We start from the raw sequence: 17,924 nt of genomic DNA on the forward strand, positions 1-17,924 counted from the left end.
TAATTTATTGATGGATTAAAAAAGTCAGTGTAGGACAGTCATATTGATGTTCATATTTGTCAGCTGGTTTGTCTCTGGCTGGTACAGCGAGCCCAGGTATCCATACCATATCAACCATATCAACCCTATCAAGTCTCTGTCTTCAGACTTAGTTTGTAACTTTTTAGTAGTTTTTTTTGTTCAGGTTTTTTCTTTAGCCAAATGGTGTATGATCTAATGAGCATTGACATTTTCCTATGGGTGCAGTCCACCACACCCATACAGAAAGCTTCCTGTGTGGGAGTCCATCTGCAAGCCCTTTGGATTCCACTGGTTGCCACATAGAGACACGTTTGGCATTGGTGGCGTGAGTCACCAGGCTAAAAATTGATTTGTGTCACCCCATTTAAAACCTCTTCAGCGTGTCTTTCAAGTCTGAGGCTGGAATCCGTAGCAGTACACCACACAAACTGGTGCCAAACCACTTTCATCAAGACGAGCAGTTTGCGGTCTCAAAAGAGTGCATCCATTGCAGCAGCTAAACATCTGAGTTTTTACAAGCTATCCATAAAGGTTCTATATTTACCATGTGTATCCCACAGGATTGCATATGCTCTCATAATAACTGGAGGGCAAGTACAAAAGGCCTTGCATTCCTGTTTGCCTGTGCCATTATTATTTTCCAACACATGGGACCAAAAACACACACACAAGCACATCCACAGCAGAGGGGGTTAGCATCTGCTATTTCCCTTGACACCCAGGGAATGTGATGGACGGCTACCCCACTATAGGTAGCACAGGTGCCTAATCCATAGACATTCTCGCTGCTGCCACTGAGATTAGATCCAGTTTGGGTCTGGCGTAGCCTCTCATGCCCCGTCTCTTCAGCGCCACCCTGTACCTCATTAGCTGGCACATTGGTGCGTGAGTGAGTGCCATGCACGACCACAGTGGCACAGTTCTGGCTACATTGATGAATGGCTGGTGCCCATGCCAAGAGGCCACCATTGCTGAGATGTATGTTTGCACAGCTCTCCAGCAGCCAAACGTTAAGAAAGATACTGTGTGTACAGTATGTGTTTAGCCAGAACTCTTGGGGGGGTGGGGGTGGGGGGAGTAAACAAGTGGCAGGGTACTTTCTGTAGCTGAACTCAAATTTACATGTTTGCTTGAAGCATCTGACCAGGCTGAAAGAGGCCTGCCAACTTTTTTTTCCCTCTATGGCAAGTAGTGGCAAGTATGACTGCAGAGCGCAACATTGCTGGCCTGGTAGTTGCTGGTGCTTTTCTAGTTAATCAGCTTCAACACATCAGCATAACTTGTATCTTTTAAATCTGTAGATACCAGAGGGTAGAGTCTTGGATACTGAGTAGGACTCTGATTGTAGCGTAGGTACCAAAGGTAAGAAGGAACATCTGAGCTGTTTGATTACATTTTTTCCATGCAACCCACAGTACATTTGCTTAACATTTGAATGATTCATAGTACAGGTCCCTAGATGATCCCTTACATAGGCCTTGTATGCAAAAGAAAGATTGTATCATTTCCCCTTATGTGCCAATTGTATGAGCAGAGTGCAATGCGTTCTTGATGTTTCTCTTCTTAAATGGAAACGTCATGCTCCTGAACAATAAGACTTAACAGACTTTCAGGTCTGTCATCTTGCCTTCAGAAAGCCCCCATGGTCTGTCATGGCTGTTGGGTCGCCTTATATAGGCTGGTTGTGGTCTTCAGCTTCTGTCGTCACTGTTGCTTGTGCGCAGAACATTTTGTGTCGTCGAAGTGTGACATATTTCTCCGATAGCGCTAGTCTTCAAACTTAAAGGAGCGCCTCAGATAGGGAAGTGAGCCGACCGGAAGGTTTTCGAATACAGATGAACGGCAGGAAATGCTTTGGATGCTTCATTGTTGTGGTTTTGTCATTGGGCTGTATACGTTAAAGCTTAAAGAGGTTTGATGTGTGTACTGTGGTGTATACGGTCACATTTGAGAATGTCTGATATAAAAACGGATATTTCAACACTACAGACACACACACACACACACACACACACACACATTCAGAAGCATACACGCAGACACATGTACTCATACTTGCATACCACAGACTGTTCCGCTAATTCAGAATAGCCCTGTTTCATTTAACTTGCATTAGTGAAGCAAAATATGTTTGCTTACTGTAAACCTTACTATTAACGTTCTGATGTTCATTTGAGGCGGCCACTCAGCATTCTGTCTGATGTCTCTTGCCAACCAAATTAGCCAGTTATACTTGATTGGTCCTTCAGTTGTGGCCAAAAGGCAATGAAGCTATAGGAGGATAAAAAATCTTTACTGTGCTGATAGTATTGTTTCTTAATCAGATTTTTCACTCTGGTTACTCGTGGGTAGTGGACGTTTTCACAATGCTACCAGTGGCAGATAAAACATTTGATTAGGCTTGTTCAGCACAAATGAGTTTTTAAATAGATGTCCGGTCAACCGTGCATACGTTTTCAAAGGCAGCTGAAACAGTCAGTTGGCTTGTTTTTTTTTTGTTTGGTTTGTAGTTTGAGTTGTTTACAGTTTGTCATCATAGAACTTCTGCTAGTATGCCCTTTGAGAGTCAAGCTAACAAGCTGTCATTTCTTTGAACATAACTGCCACCAGGTATTCCACATATAATCCTAGCTATCCCCTCTAGCGTAGCGACTGCTGGGCTCTTATGACGCAGGTGGGGAGGACCTGTGCCATCAGCTCAACAGCCCCACTGCTCGTGGATGCGGTGTGCATGGATGAGTCGACTTATCACTTCAAGAACCCCTTCCAATCATTGTATTCCCATCTTCCAGGGCCTCCCCACCCCCCACCATTGGCCAGCGCGTGACATGATAGTGATCCTCTCCTGACACTAGCAGATAGAGCTCCAGGCAAGGGGTGGGGTGGTTGGCGGGGGTGGGGTGGGGTGGTTGGCGGGGGTGGGTGGTTGGTGGGGGGGGGGGGGTAGAGTAGAGGGGAGGTGGGCACAGCCCAAAATAACCAGCGGGAGGACAGCCAGAGCCGCGTTGACTTCTATAGATGGTGAGGCTCGCTGGCAGCCGCGGGGAAACGCTGGAGAGCGAGAGCGGGTTCGCTCCAGCCAGCCACTTGTTCAAGGTCAACGTCCTCCAACGTCAGCTGTTTTGTATTTGCTTTCAGAGAAGGGGAATATACTTAGCTTTCATTTGGACGGGGGTTGGAGGGGTGGGGCAAGAGGAAGGCAGGAAGGGGTGACTCGAGGGTGGAGGATTTTGAGGGTGCTTTCAGGGGCACCCTGAAATTTTGAAAGGAAAAGCAAAAGACGCTTTAGCCGGAAATCACATTAGCTCAAAATCAGTGGCATTAGCAGTCCACCCATGCGTCTGTCTCCTTAATTAAAACCCTAATATGAGGGTGGTGTTGATGACTAGTTGTGAGAATGCATGATTAATTGCTCCCTCAAGGTTCCAAAAAGAATTCCACTTCATTTCATCTTTTTTTTTTCTTTCAGACCAGAAAAGTTCTGGAATCTATTTATAAAAAAGAAATCGGACATGAAAGCGTACAATTATTGTCATTGAATTTGTTAAAGGCACTTTTTGTTCTGTCTTAAATGTGGTTCGTTTCATTACAGAGGTTCAAAAAAAATCTTTTGAAATGTCTCTCTGCTCCTGTGTGTGTGTGTGGGGGGGGTGGGGGGGTTAGTGTGTGGTTGGTAAGTTTGTGTGTTCAGTTTGCGTATGGAGCCAACATGTTCTAGCACACAGTGCACTTATCAACATCTGAACTCAAACTGATAACTGATTTCCATTTCATCATCTAAAAGTGACAGTTGACCTATGTGTGTGTGTGTGTTGTAGATGAAAAAATCAGCACTTTTTCTTTGAAACTTGTTAGCATGCTGTAGATTTCCTTTAGTCTGGTGTTGTGTACATAAGAGGTGACTTGCGTCTGGTTCTGCTGAGGTGCCATGTTTCACCGAGAGGCACCCTCATCAATCATTCATCAATCAGACCTGCCATTCAACTTGCTTATGTTGGCAACGCAGTAAACAAAACCAATCAGACGATGTTCTACAAGGGCAACAAGGCACATTTATCTGGTCACTTAATTTATTGTCTTTTTAAAATGTTCGTTTGTGTTGGGAGCGCTGAGGGTGCCAGTGGCGTATTATCCCACACCCTCAAGGTTGGTTTATCCTCCATCGTTGCCAAAGGGCTTGAAACACACACACACACACACACACACACACGCACACACACACGCACGCACGCACACACTACATGAGTCCTCTTATTCAGTCCGTTCCAGCAGTACATTTCGCATGTAAAGAAACAACGTAATTTTTGAAAATGTAGACAACAATATAAGCAACATTATTTTGTAGCTAGTATTATAGGAAGCCCATAGGCTGCTGTGTGACATTATTGAAAAGAGAACAAAACACCTAACCAGCACTGCATCATGTTTCAAGGCCTCTAGTTGTCATGGGTGCAGAGTGTCAAGGCTTTTTCAGTGCTTGGTGGGGATGTTGCTGGGGCCTCTGTCACTAATAACTGGTAACAGATAAGGAAAGACCAGCTGTTCGTTTTGAGTGGCATGACGTCACTTCCTTTGGGTGTGTTTTCAATGGGTAATTCATTAGCACAAATAATTCACAAAGCACAAATCTTTTGATTGACTGAAAAAGAAGTGACATTACGCAATGTCACAATTGCATACATACATCAGCAGCCTTTTAACTGTGTTAGTGTTAAAACTAGACAATTAGACCTATACACTACTGAACTTTATTGAATGCTACCTCTGACTAAGAATGCATTACTTTGCACAATGTATAGTCTTTTATTTTGGAATTTTAAGAGCAATAAACATAAATTGCAATGTTAAGAAATTCATGTTTTTTTCATTCAGATATATAAACCAACATGTATAAATTGCTATTAGTCAATTAATGGGGAGATAATCTAATCGAAATCGGATCGGACTGAAAAAATGAATCGTTAGATTAATCGATGCATCGAAAAAATAATCGCTAGATTAATCGTTTAAAAAAATAATCATTTATCCCAGCCCTACTTGCCAGTAAAAGAATTGGGATCTTGCCCTATAGCCTGGTTTAGATGAGAAGAGGAACAAAATGGCCCATGTGGGGGTGGACCCTCTATGTGGTCTATGACCAAGGCAGTTATGCCCCATAGATGAATGAGTCTCTTCAAGTCATGCCCATAAGTGTTTAATAATGTAAGACTTTCTAGGACAAAAATAAACAAAACAAACCTTGCGACCTTGCTGCACCTAACGTGAATATGTATTGGTTGCTTTAGGAATGGACTAGTAGGGATTTGATTATGTTTACCTCAGTGACCTGTTGATAGGCCTGTTAACAGACTGCGAAGTAGTGTTTGAATGTGCGGCAGTCTGTTGCATGCCATGATGGGTCAGCAGTTTGGATTGTGGCTTTGTCCAATTGGGGCTTCTATATTTGAGCTCTAGCAGTGTTTTAACTCTCCACATAATGTAAAGCAAATCTCTCCTAGTGCAACGGGAGAAAGCATTCGCATGCCTGTATGAATACCAAGTAAGCTGTCGTGGTTAGAAATTATGACCTGTCAATTGCTTACTGCCTAATGCGTAGTCAGTTTATAACCAAAGCTCCCACTAGCCAGATTGATGACCTTTTCAGTGGTGCCAAACATATGGACTAGTGCTGACTGATGTGGAGTGTGTGTGTGAGACACTGTCACTGTGAGCTAGCTTGGCTATGTCTAACTCACAGAAGCCAGAGGTTAACAATAGACATCATCCACACAAATGCCCCTGTTGGTTTCATATTCAGCCTATGGAAACCACAAGAATAAGCATCAGAAAAACATCATGTTTTGATGCTTATTGGGATTTTCTTCCCCTTCCCCCCTCTCTCTCTCTCTCTCTCTCTCTCTCTCTCTCTCTCTCTCTCTCTCTCTCTCTCTCTCTCTCTCTCTCTCTCTCTCTCTCTCTCTCTCTCTCTCTCTCTCTCTCTCTCTCTCTCTCTCTCTCTCTCTCTCTCTCTCTCTCTCAAAAGTGATTTAGTGATGCATTGCTTCCCAGCAGATGTGAGGAAGGCCTTGACTCAGCCTGAGTTTGGGGATCGGGGAAGGGCACTCTTGGCAAGAGTGTGGAGTGCACTCGCTGGAGACCATGTGATTACTGGTCATTTATTTTAACAAGGCTTGGTTTCCACTGCTTGGTGGGAAGCCAGGCAAGTAGCAAGCCATTTCGCCTGACCCCTCATGGAGGAAGTTTACTCGTAATGGAAATTATTTTACACTAATGCATCCAATATTCTTAGACTTTCACTTTGTTTTTGTTTTTTTTCCATCTCTGCATGTTCGTACACTTTTTACACGTTTGAGGTCATCCTCAATTTCCTTTAAATCCACTTAGAGGTTAACAAGGTAACACTGTCCAACAGAGACTTATAAAACGATTTTATTTTTTGAAACTCAGCGAACTCAGGAAAACTGACCATATCCTGAAACTCTTGCCATGGTGGAGTTCCTGCAGTCCCCACCTCTTGTCCTCAGTCACCTGCAGTATATCAACGATGTTTGTGGTGTGTTTATGTGCGCCCCCCTCTCTTCCCCTCTGACTGCGGTTTGGAAAGAACAGACTTCCTGTTGCCCGTCTCTAACTGGAAATAGCAGTCGGGGCTTCAGTGTAGTGAAGCTTGGGGTTTTTCCAGTAAGTGGGAGGACTGATTTGCAGTAGATTGAAGAAGAAATGTAGTATGTCATTAAATGGGAGTAGGGGAGGTGTGTGTGTGTGTGTGTGTGTGTGTGTGTATGTCAGTCAGGGTGCACAGAAGCTTTGTAGACATGGTACCAAGTGCCCCGTTAGGCCCCAGTGTTTTGTCTGCGCTGGGTTTTGATTTAATTGAATACTTTGTGCTCCACTGGGCAGCGTGATGGCTGGGCTTTGTCGCGGCTGCAGCGCCTCACTGAAGTGTCCTGGTCGGCGGGAACAATGAATGGCGGAGTGAAAATGTGCCGCTCAGGAGAGGGAGGAAGCAGGGGTCGGCTGTGGCGTGCAAAAGACGGGGGGCCTCTCTGTGTTTGGCACTCGCGGTCCTTTCCTGGGTTTTCCCAACTGAAGAGACGCCTTGCTCCCCCCCCCCCCTCCTTCTCCCTTTAGAATTGAAACGGCCTCACTAATGCCATAATAATAATAATAAAGCCAGGACCGTTAGAGAGGCCACCATGTGACAAATTATGTAATTCGACTTCCGTTAAACCGTTTGCACAGACTGAATGGCGGTAAAATAAGCATGAAGATACTTAGTTTGACACTTTTTCTTTTTCTCCCCCGTGGCCTTTTCACGCCAAGCTGTTTGGGGGCTCCCCCCCCCTCTCCTCTTACTGTTCTCGTCACAGAATGTGCTTTTCCCCTTTGTGCGTCTGACTGAGCAAGCCGGGCTGAAGTTGCATATCTGTTCTGAGCGCGCAGCAGAATTAGCCTTAGCGTGTTTGGCTTTTAGAACTGAAACGGAAGTGGCGTCTTCTCTCTTCAGGGAGAACATTCAGAGTGCATCTTGTTCCAGCTTGTTGAAAAAAAAATGCTTCAGAGAGGGAGCAAGAGCGTGAGAGAGAGAGAAACTGAGACAGGCAGGGGGAAAAAAACTTATTATGTAATTTATTGAACGGGCGTATGCTAAAATGCATGATGAACAAGACGTGTTAGAACCATAGGCGGCTATTTTACGTCTGGGTGTTTTTGTCTGCGTAATGGGTTATCTTTTGCACATTCATGTTTGTTTTCCAGATCCAAAGGGCAACTTGTGGGCCATCGTGCCACAACAGCAACCATTAATCTCGCTGCCTGTGAACCTTGAACCGTGAATCTTGTTTGCTGCATTGACTGCATTGAACGGCCGCTCTAACCTTCTCTGTTTTTCCACGTTGCGAGAAAGAGGAACTAGATTAAATACCGGTGCTCAAATTCTTCTGAAACCCCTTCTGTATTTTTTTTTTTTTTTTTTACATTTTTTCAATCAAATTTCATTTAGGAATGGACTAGTAAGGATTTTTTTTCCCTTGCCTGTCCTCATCAGCTCAAAATAAAACTGGGAAAAGAAAAGCCACTTCATGCAAACATTGATGTAAATGTTTTTGCCTTCAGCCTTCATTATCCTCAGTGTGTGTTTTTCCACAGTGCTTGTGGGGGGAAGACGGATTGGCTTGGTGTGGTTGGTGGCTGTGGGGTGGTCATGTAAGCCCTACTGACTGGGTGGAGTCCCTCTGTCCCGGTGAATAATTTAGACCACAGTGGGAGTTTGGGGCATTATGTTTCCCAACATAGACCACGCCAGGCCTGAAAGAAGCTCTTGTGTCATTTAGAGGTAGATCGGCTGGGGAAAAAAAAAGTTGTTGTGCTGCAGAACAGGGATAAATTGGGGCACCTTATTCCGTGTCACCGTGACTGTGGTCGGTGTCAGTGCTGACATAGCCGATCTACACCTCCCTCTAAGACTGGGCAGTCCTGTGTCACTGAGTCCTTCTGGGTGTTACTTGGTACCTGGATCAGCTCACATTGGGCAGTCAACAAAGACGAGAGGACTATTTCTGGGCCATGAGATCATGGCCATGACTAAATAATGCCTATTTAGATAGTCCCACAGAGGTGCATAGGCCTTCAGCAAGCTGACTACATTCTTTTTTTTTGCGTGTGCGTGTATGTTTCTGTGTGTTTGCAGGGGTGTTATCTGTTTTGCTTTGTGGGGCAATCTGTTATGCAAATTTCCTTGTTTTTTAAAAAAAAATGTAGTACTACTTTTCCTCAAAAGGTGTTTGTCTCTCATTCTGAGCCTTTTAATATGAATCTGTTTCATTTTAGCTTTCACTATCTATGGCCGTACGCGCAGTAGTGAGATACTGTTTGCTCTGCTTGTCTATGTAAATTAAGTGGACAGAAAGGGGTTGTTCTCGGTCTGGGTAGAGTTTTTAGCACTACCTTTGATCTCGTTGGCCGTACTTTGGCAGTAATGGGAACCGTGCTAGTAATGCTAGGCCCCTCGCTTCTTCTCGTTTTCCCCCCCCGAAATAGCAGCTGACCGCGTCTCTGTCTGTGGGATATCAGCGCAGCAGATGTTTGTAGTGAGTGTCGAACCGCCTTCCTTTTTCCCGGCTTTTCAGAGACTCCTTCCCACAAGGTCATGGAAAGGAAGTGCTCATCCCCCCCCCCCCCCCCCCCCCCGGTTGTCTGCAGGATCCGGTTCTTTATTGCGCGTTTGCCGGTTCCCAGGCCTGCCGCTGAGCTCGTGAGCCCTCGCACAGCACGCCACACGCTCTGGAGCGCAAGGCAACAAGCCACCCATCAGCAAGAACTGCTGCGCCCGACCAAATCAAGCCCTATAGCCGGCGCAGCGAAAAAGAGAAAGGCGCGTTTGCTCGTCCGCTCCACGGACCAGTGGTGCTTGTTTTCGTACCAGGGTGGTTCCCTGGCACTGGCCCGCAGTTCCGTGATGTGGCGTATTTCAGTCCGGGCCCAGTTGTCTGGGCCAGATGCCTGCGCTCCGATTTTGACACCATGGAGCGCTGCTGCTAGGCTCAGCACTTTGCTTCAGCTCGTTGGCTTTAGCCTAACCCCAGGCACACAGGGGGAAATTTGGCCCTTTCACTTTGCTGCATTATGCTTGTTAGGCTAGTTTGTGAAGCCCTCGAATGTTTATCCTTCATAAAGGAACGCTTGTTATTTGAGACTGCTAAATGTAATGTTAATCATGTGAAGATGTTATGCCGTTATCGCCCTTATCTTCTGTTTAACATGCAGTTATGATAAAACGATGTAGACTAGTCTGATTATTTATTTACCTCCTTTTAGTTCCTCCAATTTAGTTATAGCCTCATCATGGTTTGGCAGTGGGAAAAAAGGATGGCCATTTTTTATTGTAAGTTTATAATATACCGGTCACATCTGAGAGAAAAGGAACTTCTGACCCTGTATCTGAACAGCAGATGAGGAACTCTCTCTCTCTAAAACCTCCTGATGTTGTGCTGGGGGGTGGACACACTTCATGCTAAGCTGTGAAGTCCTCAGCATTAGCAAGGGCTCTCTATGAAATGGCCCCAGCTGCACTAGATTAATAAGCCACTCTCTGGAAGAGCTGAACTGACTCGGAGCATATAGAGTCCATTAGCCTTCAACTTTGACGAGAACACTGAGCCAAAAGGCAGGCTAACAGTGTTAGGGATACATTAGTCTGGTCTTGAATGGGAGAAGATGAGTTTGGAACGGCTGAAGGTGTGATGATGATGATGATGATGCATGATGCTCGATGCTCCTTCCTTTCAGCGTTCGTGATACAGGGTGTGACTATCTTGGGAACGAAAAGCAGACGCCTGCAGATGTATGGCTGTCAGAGAGCACAGCCTCCCTCCCCCCCCGGTGACTTTGTTCATTGGATGTCATTAAGTATAGCAGCTGATCTAGCAGCTGATTAATGTCTTTCATTTGAGAGGTGCTAGACATGGATCCATTCAGAGACAGAGAGAGCAGTGATGGTTCACCTGTTCAGTATAATGAACACACACACACACACACACACACACGGAACAGCATGTGCTCAAGCATTGTTGAGATGTCCTCCCCCCCCCAGTGCCTTGATGGCCCTTACATCACATTCTCCAGATAAAAGGAGTCACCAAAGAGATGTTCTACCCAAAATGCTGAATGAGAGGAGAGATGGAGGGTTTTTGTCGTCATGGCAATGAGCACAATCTCATTGCAAACTCATGGCGTAACCACCCCCCCTCCCCCCCTCCCCCCCTCCCCACCTCCCCCCCTCCAGCTCCCCCCCTCTCCCCGTTTGTTTTTCTCCCCTTGGCTCTCTGCTCTGATTAACACCTCCAAAGCGGACTTTGACTGTGTTGACTAAGAGCTCCCCTTAATGTTTTTCTTCTGGGCTGTGGATAAGCTTACCGTGGACACTCGATCCCAGGCTTACCGTTCAGATAATCAGATACTGTTGCGGCAAACTCCTCAGCCACACCTCAGTCAATTCCACGGAGTGGCAGGAGGAAACCTCCACGACTCTCTCTGCTAAGAGTCACATCCCCTCCCCCAGTTATACTAGTCCTAGGAATCTTTTCTTGTCTGTGCTAGAGAGTGGTATCTCATGACATGAGGCCCAGGCTTTTTGAATGTTCATTTGTGCCAAGGTCTAAAGGAAAACCTTTTTTTTCCCTCTTGAGAATGGTCTGACCACTCTTTGCTCCCTCTGCACCATAGTTGTTGTATATGGGGCAGAAGCACCTTCTGAAGTTGACAGTATTATCAGTCTATAGCAAGCCGGTGCTCACTGGTTGTATATAGGCTTTAATGACAGTCCACCCCCGCTAACTCGCTCTTAATGAGCCGGGCTAGCACTCCGGGGCGTACTGCTGAAGGTAGCTACAGAGCTTTTGTTTTCATTACTTTAGTTTTAATTAGTCTGCTAAGGAGGATCTTCTGGGTCTCTGAAGGGGTATCAGCTAACCCTGTTGCAATTTGTTTTGTTCCCTGACTGTTCCAGGAGCGGTATATAATCCTTGATGCTGTCCTTGCTAATCATTATTGTGGCCTAAATGGTGAACTTTCTTACCTTTTGGTGATTTGACCATAATTAAGGACTTGCCTAATGTGTTCGGTGCAAGTGAGCATATATCACCTTTGTGAATCTATCAATCCATTCCAATTTCAGCAGAAAAGTACATAGTTGTTCCAAAACTTTGTTAAATAAGTTCCCTTCACAGAATCTATGGGCATGTCTGTTTGTTTCATTGGATTTAATTGATGTTCTCATCTCTCTGAGCTACATTTAGATCTGGTGACAGGCGGCACGCAGCTCAAGCTCCCTGGTGTCGATGGAGCATTTTCTGCGAAAGCTTGCTTGTGGTCTAATGCATAAATAAACACAACCAACCACAGCACACAAACAGCGCAGAGCCCTGTATTAAGAAGACCTTAGTGTAATCTCTGATTTGGAAACCACTTCATGTTGAGACCTGAAGCTTGTCACATATGCACGTATGCCAGCTGCTGGGCCAACATGTGTGGTAGTGGTACTAGAGTGGGCCATGTAGGTACTCTCCAGAGGTGTGTGTGTGTGTGTGTGTGTTTGTTTTCAGGCAGGGAGACAGGCAGACAGAGGCCCTCTGTGTTTCTGTGAATTTTCCAGCCAGGGTTATGCAACCTCTACATCCATATTAAAGCCCTAACAGCATATGTTAAGCCCTAACTGGTTTTGCATGCGACCCTAACAAGACACCTCATGGTGATCTCATTCTTTAACCCTCTCTCATTTGATTTTCTCTCAGCCTAACTCCCTCCTTCTCTCTATTCCCTTACACCCCAATTCCGTGGAATTGCCAGTTTCCTATGAGGTGATGGCAAGGCTGTTTCGAGTTCAGCGCAGATGTGAAACTCTGTGTTGTCCGACCATGTGCCTGACTACACAGAGATGTCTTATCGTTCGTCAGGGACATCCACCCTCAGTAGTGGTACAGCTTTGAACATTCCATCCTCCTTTTAATGTGCCCAATCTGTGGCAGAGATTGGAATAGGACATCAGCAGTGCTATCAGTCTCCCTCAGACGTAGAAATGGCTTAAATTATTTCCATCTGTCCAGAAGGGCAGAGAGCCATGGACACACCTGGCTTAGAGTCTTCTAAGGAGCTCTGTGTGTGTTTAGTGTGGGCAATAGGCAAGTTTTGGATGGGACAGAGCACAGCATGTACCATTTGGAATGGAAAGACATCTTTTCCTTCTCTCTCTCTCTCTCTCTCTCTCTCTCTCTCTCTCTCTCTCTCTCTCTCTCTCTCTCTCTCTCTCTCTCTCTCTCTCTCTCTCTCTCTCTCTCTCTCTCCCTCTCCCTCTCTCTCTTCCCTCCCGCTCTCTCTTTCCCCTGTTCTCTCTTTCCCCTGTTCTCTTTTTTCTGTCTGTATGTCATCTGGCCTGTTGGTCACAGCCCTCTGTGTTCCATTATTCCCATTGGATTAAGCGTTTCTTTTTATATATAGTCCAGTGAATAAAGAGGTTAAACTATTGAATGTTTCAAGGCCTCTACAGCTGTTGTTCCCCTCCCATTTATATCACAGCTTAGCACAGCTGTATGACACTTAACTTTGCCAAGTTTGTTTGTTTGTCTACGTGTTTGTTTCTGCGTCTCTGCGTTTGGGAGAATGCACCCTCTCACGCCTGCATATTGTGTATTCCAGTTAACCTCAAAAGATTGAACACACCAAGAAATGCCTTTTCGAGAGGGGCTTTCGAAACGCTATTGCTCTGCTGAGTTATCGGTATTCACATCTATAATGGAAACTCTAGGCAGGACATCTGAGATCCAACGGCTATGAGGACTAAAGCCGCATGCTGCGGTTGAATGTATGTATATATGCTATGGCCATTTGTCTCTCCAAAGGCATTCCTCTCCCTCTCTCCACACAGAAATAACTGCTTCATCGGTCCGCCTTTAGCCCGCCGGCCGTTTTTTAACACCCGGTATAATTACTCTTTGCAGATGACATTTTCATTTTGCGAACTTCTCTTTCGGGCTCAGGGAGGCCCTCTGAAATGCATGTGGAAAAATGCCATCATGAGCCGAGGGTCTGTTCCTGTTCTTCTGCGGTGCATATGGGAGTGGCCCGCACAGCGTTGCGTCGTGCCGGAGGCCAGGGTTCGTAAACCTCTGTGTGTTACAGCGGCGGGGCCGAGCCAAGCCTCTCTAACGGGAGTAATGGCGGAGCCGCTGTCAGACTGACTTAGCAGAATGAGCGCTGACACCGCCAGTGCGTCATTGCTCCGGCAAGCTCACGTGGAGCGGGTGGGTTAATACCACTCAGAGGGATCACTGCCGCGATCTGTCACTAAGCAGCCAGGGCTTCTCGCGTCGCCATGGTCACGCTTATGTAAAAGGCCGAGAGGGAGACAGAGAGCGGAAGAGGAAAAAAAAGGAAAAGAGGTCAAGCCAGAGTGGCTGGGTTTGGAGGCCATTGAGCTGGCTGGCTGACCTGCTAACCCTTCATATGGGCCACAGAGGGCAGGGAGGGAGCTCAAGCCGAGGCTCCAGGGAGCATCACGCAACCTCCAGTGCCCCGAAGCCTGTGGTGTTCTGTGAAGCTGCGTCATCTCAGATTTATTCCCTCCAGACGCGTTTAAGTGGGATGCTGCTTCCATCTGACCCCATCAGTGCCTTCACATTTCCTCGCCGGACATTAGGTCTCGGGCCGTAAACCTTAGCCGCTCGTTTGTTTGCTGCTCCCTTGTCATGACTGGTCGTATAACACCGCATCGCCCTACACTAAAGTGAACCACGTGATGACCTGCCAGACGCTACCCCGGGGCCACAATGAAGCGCCCAACGTTTCCAGAATGAAACGCACAGGCCCACTCCCGCTGCTGCGGGGCTGTTTTGTGCTGGCCAGATGCGCTGGTGGGTGGCGCGGGTGGCAGCCACCACAGCAGCAGCAGTGTTCCTGTTTTGCCGGTGAAAGGCCAGAGCTTCACGCCTGTTAACTGTTGTTTGGTTTGTTTTTGTCCCCCCCCTCCCCACCCCACCCCCTACCCTGCAGGGCTCCGGAGATCATTCTGGGGCTGCCGTTTTGTGAAGCCATAGACATGTGGTCGCTGGGCTGCGTGATCGCCGAGCTCTTCCTGGGCTGGCCACTCTACCCTGGGGCCTTGGAGTATGATCAGGTAAAGTGATGGTACACACAAACACATGCACACACACACACACACATACACACGTGCACACACATACACACACACACACACACACCATTTTCTCCAAAACCCGCAGATATTCGATATAAAAGATACAATGATCAGATCAATCACACATTGAAAACCAGTGACATCAGGTCGGATTTGATATTCTGTAGTTATTTGCAAAATACCAACACAGTATCCAAGTATTGTTCAGAAATGCAACACACACTTTCACATTGTGTAAAAGGTCGCACACATATCAAGGGTAGGGATGACCTCACCTCCTCCAGACACAGAGGCATAGTGGTGACTGCTAAACAGCCTCAGGGGGAGCTGAAGGGGTAAAGGGAGACACCTGTTTCCAGCCATTTTATTAATGCCGTTTTTATCTCTCGGCTAGCAAGCGCCTTGTCCCCACCGGTGTCCTGCTAACAGTGATCTCAGGCAGCAGGCAACATGTTCTTTTTTTTTTTTTTTTTAATTCAGCTGGCTAGTTACTGGAGCAGGGAAAAATTCTCCACAGGTCTGGAAAGTGAAACACAGAAGTAGAGTTGTCACGACATCAGATTTTCACTACACGATTATCTTGACCAAAAGATAATCATCTTCTGTGTTTTGCTCACTTTTGGCAATTGAATCACACTAAAAAATCTGAGTACAGACAGTTGGGAACCATAATTTACAAAAGAATAATGACACTACTTAGGCCTAATTGGTTGGAAAAAGACAACTAGATGAACTGATGAAAATAATTAATTACATTATCATATTTCTATAACACAATATCAGTTGTAAGGTGGTGAATCACTGTACTTTTTAAAGAAACCCCCTTCACCTACCTCATCGTATGATGGTCTGTATACTCATTCCTGAATGCTTTGCAAACAGTCTTGCAGCAGAGTTGCTCAGAGACCTACGGTAAAGGTTTGTCCGTGGGGCCTTGGCATGTGTCAGTGTTGATGAGCTTATTTTCCCATGGTGTGTTGATGGCACTTTGGAGCTCTAATCATACAGCCCTCCGCCCACACCTACACTTCTCCTCTCATGTCGTACCCGAGACAGCAGCTGGCCAGCCCTGCCCTAGCCGCAGAAGCTCACAAGCGTATTATTAGCACGTCTCAGAGCGTGGCATAGTGCGGTGGCACTAATAGCAAAGGCACCTGGCGTCTGAAAACGTCCAGAAGCATGTGTTCACAATCTTTCTCTCTGTCACTCTGCCCCCCCCCCCTTCTCTTTTCTATCCCTTTTCTCTCTCTCTCTCTCTCTCTCTCTCTCTCTCTCTCTCTCTCTCTCTCTCTCTCTCTCACTATCCCTCTTCTGTCTGTCTCTCTCTCTCTCTATCTCTCTCTCTCTCACGATCCCTCTTCTGTCTCTATCTCTCTCTCTCTCGTTCACTTTCATCTCCTCTGTTTTCCCCGAACCCAAGCTATCTGTTTCCAGCCACTCCACATCACCTCATGCTGATGTCATCTATTAAAGCGCGAGTTAGAGCGTGAGCTGGCTGGAATGTGCCGCCAGGCCAACACAAACCAGGAATCAGATGCCATGATTTCTCTCTCTCTCTCCCTCTCTTTCTCACATTCTCAGTCCATTTATGTGTGTCTTTTTTTGTCTGTCTGCTCTCTTCCCTCTTTCCCTATTCTCTCAGTTCTCTGCTCAGTCTTTCTCATTCTCGCATTCAGTGCTTTCTCTCTCCCTCTGTTTGTTTTTTTCGGTGTGCATGGTTACACTGACTGGTCCACAGTAGAAGCTTTTTATTGCAGGCAGATGCCATTAATTCAGTAGTCTGACATTAATTCTATTCAACCTAGTGTGTCTACAACGAGGAGCTCACTTGCAATGTTATGGGGGGGTTGTCCCTTCCCCACACTCCTGCTGGCAAGGAGAGAGATGGGGTGGGGGTTGTGCAGATAGGGGGAGGTAGAGCGGCGACTGACGGGCAGCAACAGGCCTGGATTAGCACACTGTTTCTGGGGAGGGCATGTTGCGAGAAGATCTCTCTTGGACTCCCCCCGAGAGGTGGGGTCCCTGTGAGTGGGAGCAGGGGGGGGGGTGTGATACCAGAGAGGGGAGGAAGGTGCTGGATCGTCCCTCACACCCGCTGTGCCCATCAGCAGTACCTCCACCACCACACACACACACACACACACACACACACACACACACACACCCCTAGCAGTGTTTCCTGTGCAAAGTTAGCGTATGGGGCTTTCAGGAATTCAGGAAATGCCGTAGGAATGCACCCCTATGTTCCGGCCCTGCCCACTCTCCACACGCATCACACCACGTTGCGTTATAGACCTGCCTGAGCAGAGTGAGCAGACGCCACAGTATTTTTACTGCCCAGCATAATTTTTCATGCGCCGCCCACCACACACACGCACACGCACACGCACACGCACACGCACACACACACACCCATCCATCCATCAACCCTCCCTACTCCATGCTAACACCACCTCTGCTCATTGCAGTGGGAGGGATAACTGAACACCTTCGAAAGCGAATCTGGGAATTTACTGTCACACTAAAAATAAGGAGCGTGTTTTCACACGGACAGATCAGCATGTACCGACGGTGCAGCGGAGATTCCGAGGGGAGCCTCTCCTTGCAGCCAATGCGTAGCTGTGCTGCCCCGTGCTGCGTCTTGTTGATTTGCGCTGCGAAGGAAAGAGGAGAGAGGAGGTAGATAAATGTCCCCACCTCATCATAACAGTAATCATAATAATTACCGGTACACTTTTATTTATAGCACTTTAAATACAACAAATGCGGATCTCATAGTGCTTTGTACATCAAAATAGAATAGAGAGTAAATAAAAAATAGGCCTAGTAATAGATCACGCAGCCTTCAGGCAGTACGCATGATGCGACCCTCTACGTGCGGATGGAACACAGTGTCCTAGAACAGACCAACCAGGCAAGTCCTGATAGCCTGCTGAAGAGCCGTGAGAGCAGAGCCGTGCAGAGCTCTGGACGCGCAGATCAATCTCAAGTCTCTCTGACCGCAGGCTGGAAAAGCAGCTTGTTTATCAGCAAACCGGTGGACTTCTGGACGCGAGGCCGCGCTCGCAGAGCTACAGTTAGCATTCCTGAAGGCCTGAGCGATCTCTCTCTCTCTCTCTCTCTCTCTCCCCGACCAGACCTCTGACTTCTCTGTACGCAGCGGCTGCAGGCGCTAGAATCAACTCAGTGAAGCAACCCAGTTTTTGAACGGAGC

The 17,924-nt window shown here is 46.8% G+C and overlaps 1 protein-coding gene across 2 annotated transcripts in view; it reads left to right on the forward strand.

The window, feature by feature from the left end:
- Window positions 1-17,924, forward strand: part of hipk3b (homeodomain interacting protein kinase 3b) — a 45,574-nt gene that overhangs the window by 11,299 nt on the left and 16,351 nt on the right. For both annotated transcript variants that reach the window (XM_076286983.1, XM_076286982.1), the window contains one exon: window positions 14,566-14,689. In XM_076286983.1, coding sequence (XP_076143098.1) covers window positions 14,566-14,689 — 124 coding nt within the window. The remainder of the gene's footprint in view (window positions 1-14,565; window positions 14,690-17,924) is intronic.

The sequence above is a fragment of the Alosa pseudoharengus genome, unplaced genomic scaffold, assembly GCF_046254945.1.
Source record: "Alosa pseudoharengus isolate Yale_2024_CS ecotype anadromous, Long Island Sound unplaced genomic scaffold, YU_APseudo_1.1 YU_APseudo_1.1_scf_16, whole genome shotgun sequence".
NCBI classification, from domain to species: Eukaryota; Metazoa; Chordata; class Actinopteri; order Clupeiformes; family Clupeidae; genus Alosa; species Alosa pseudoharengus.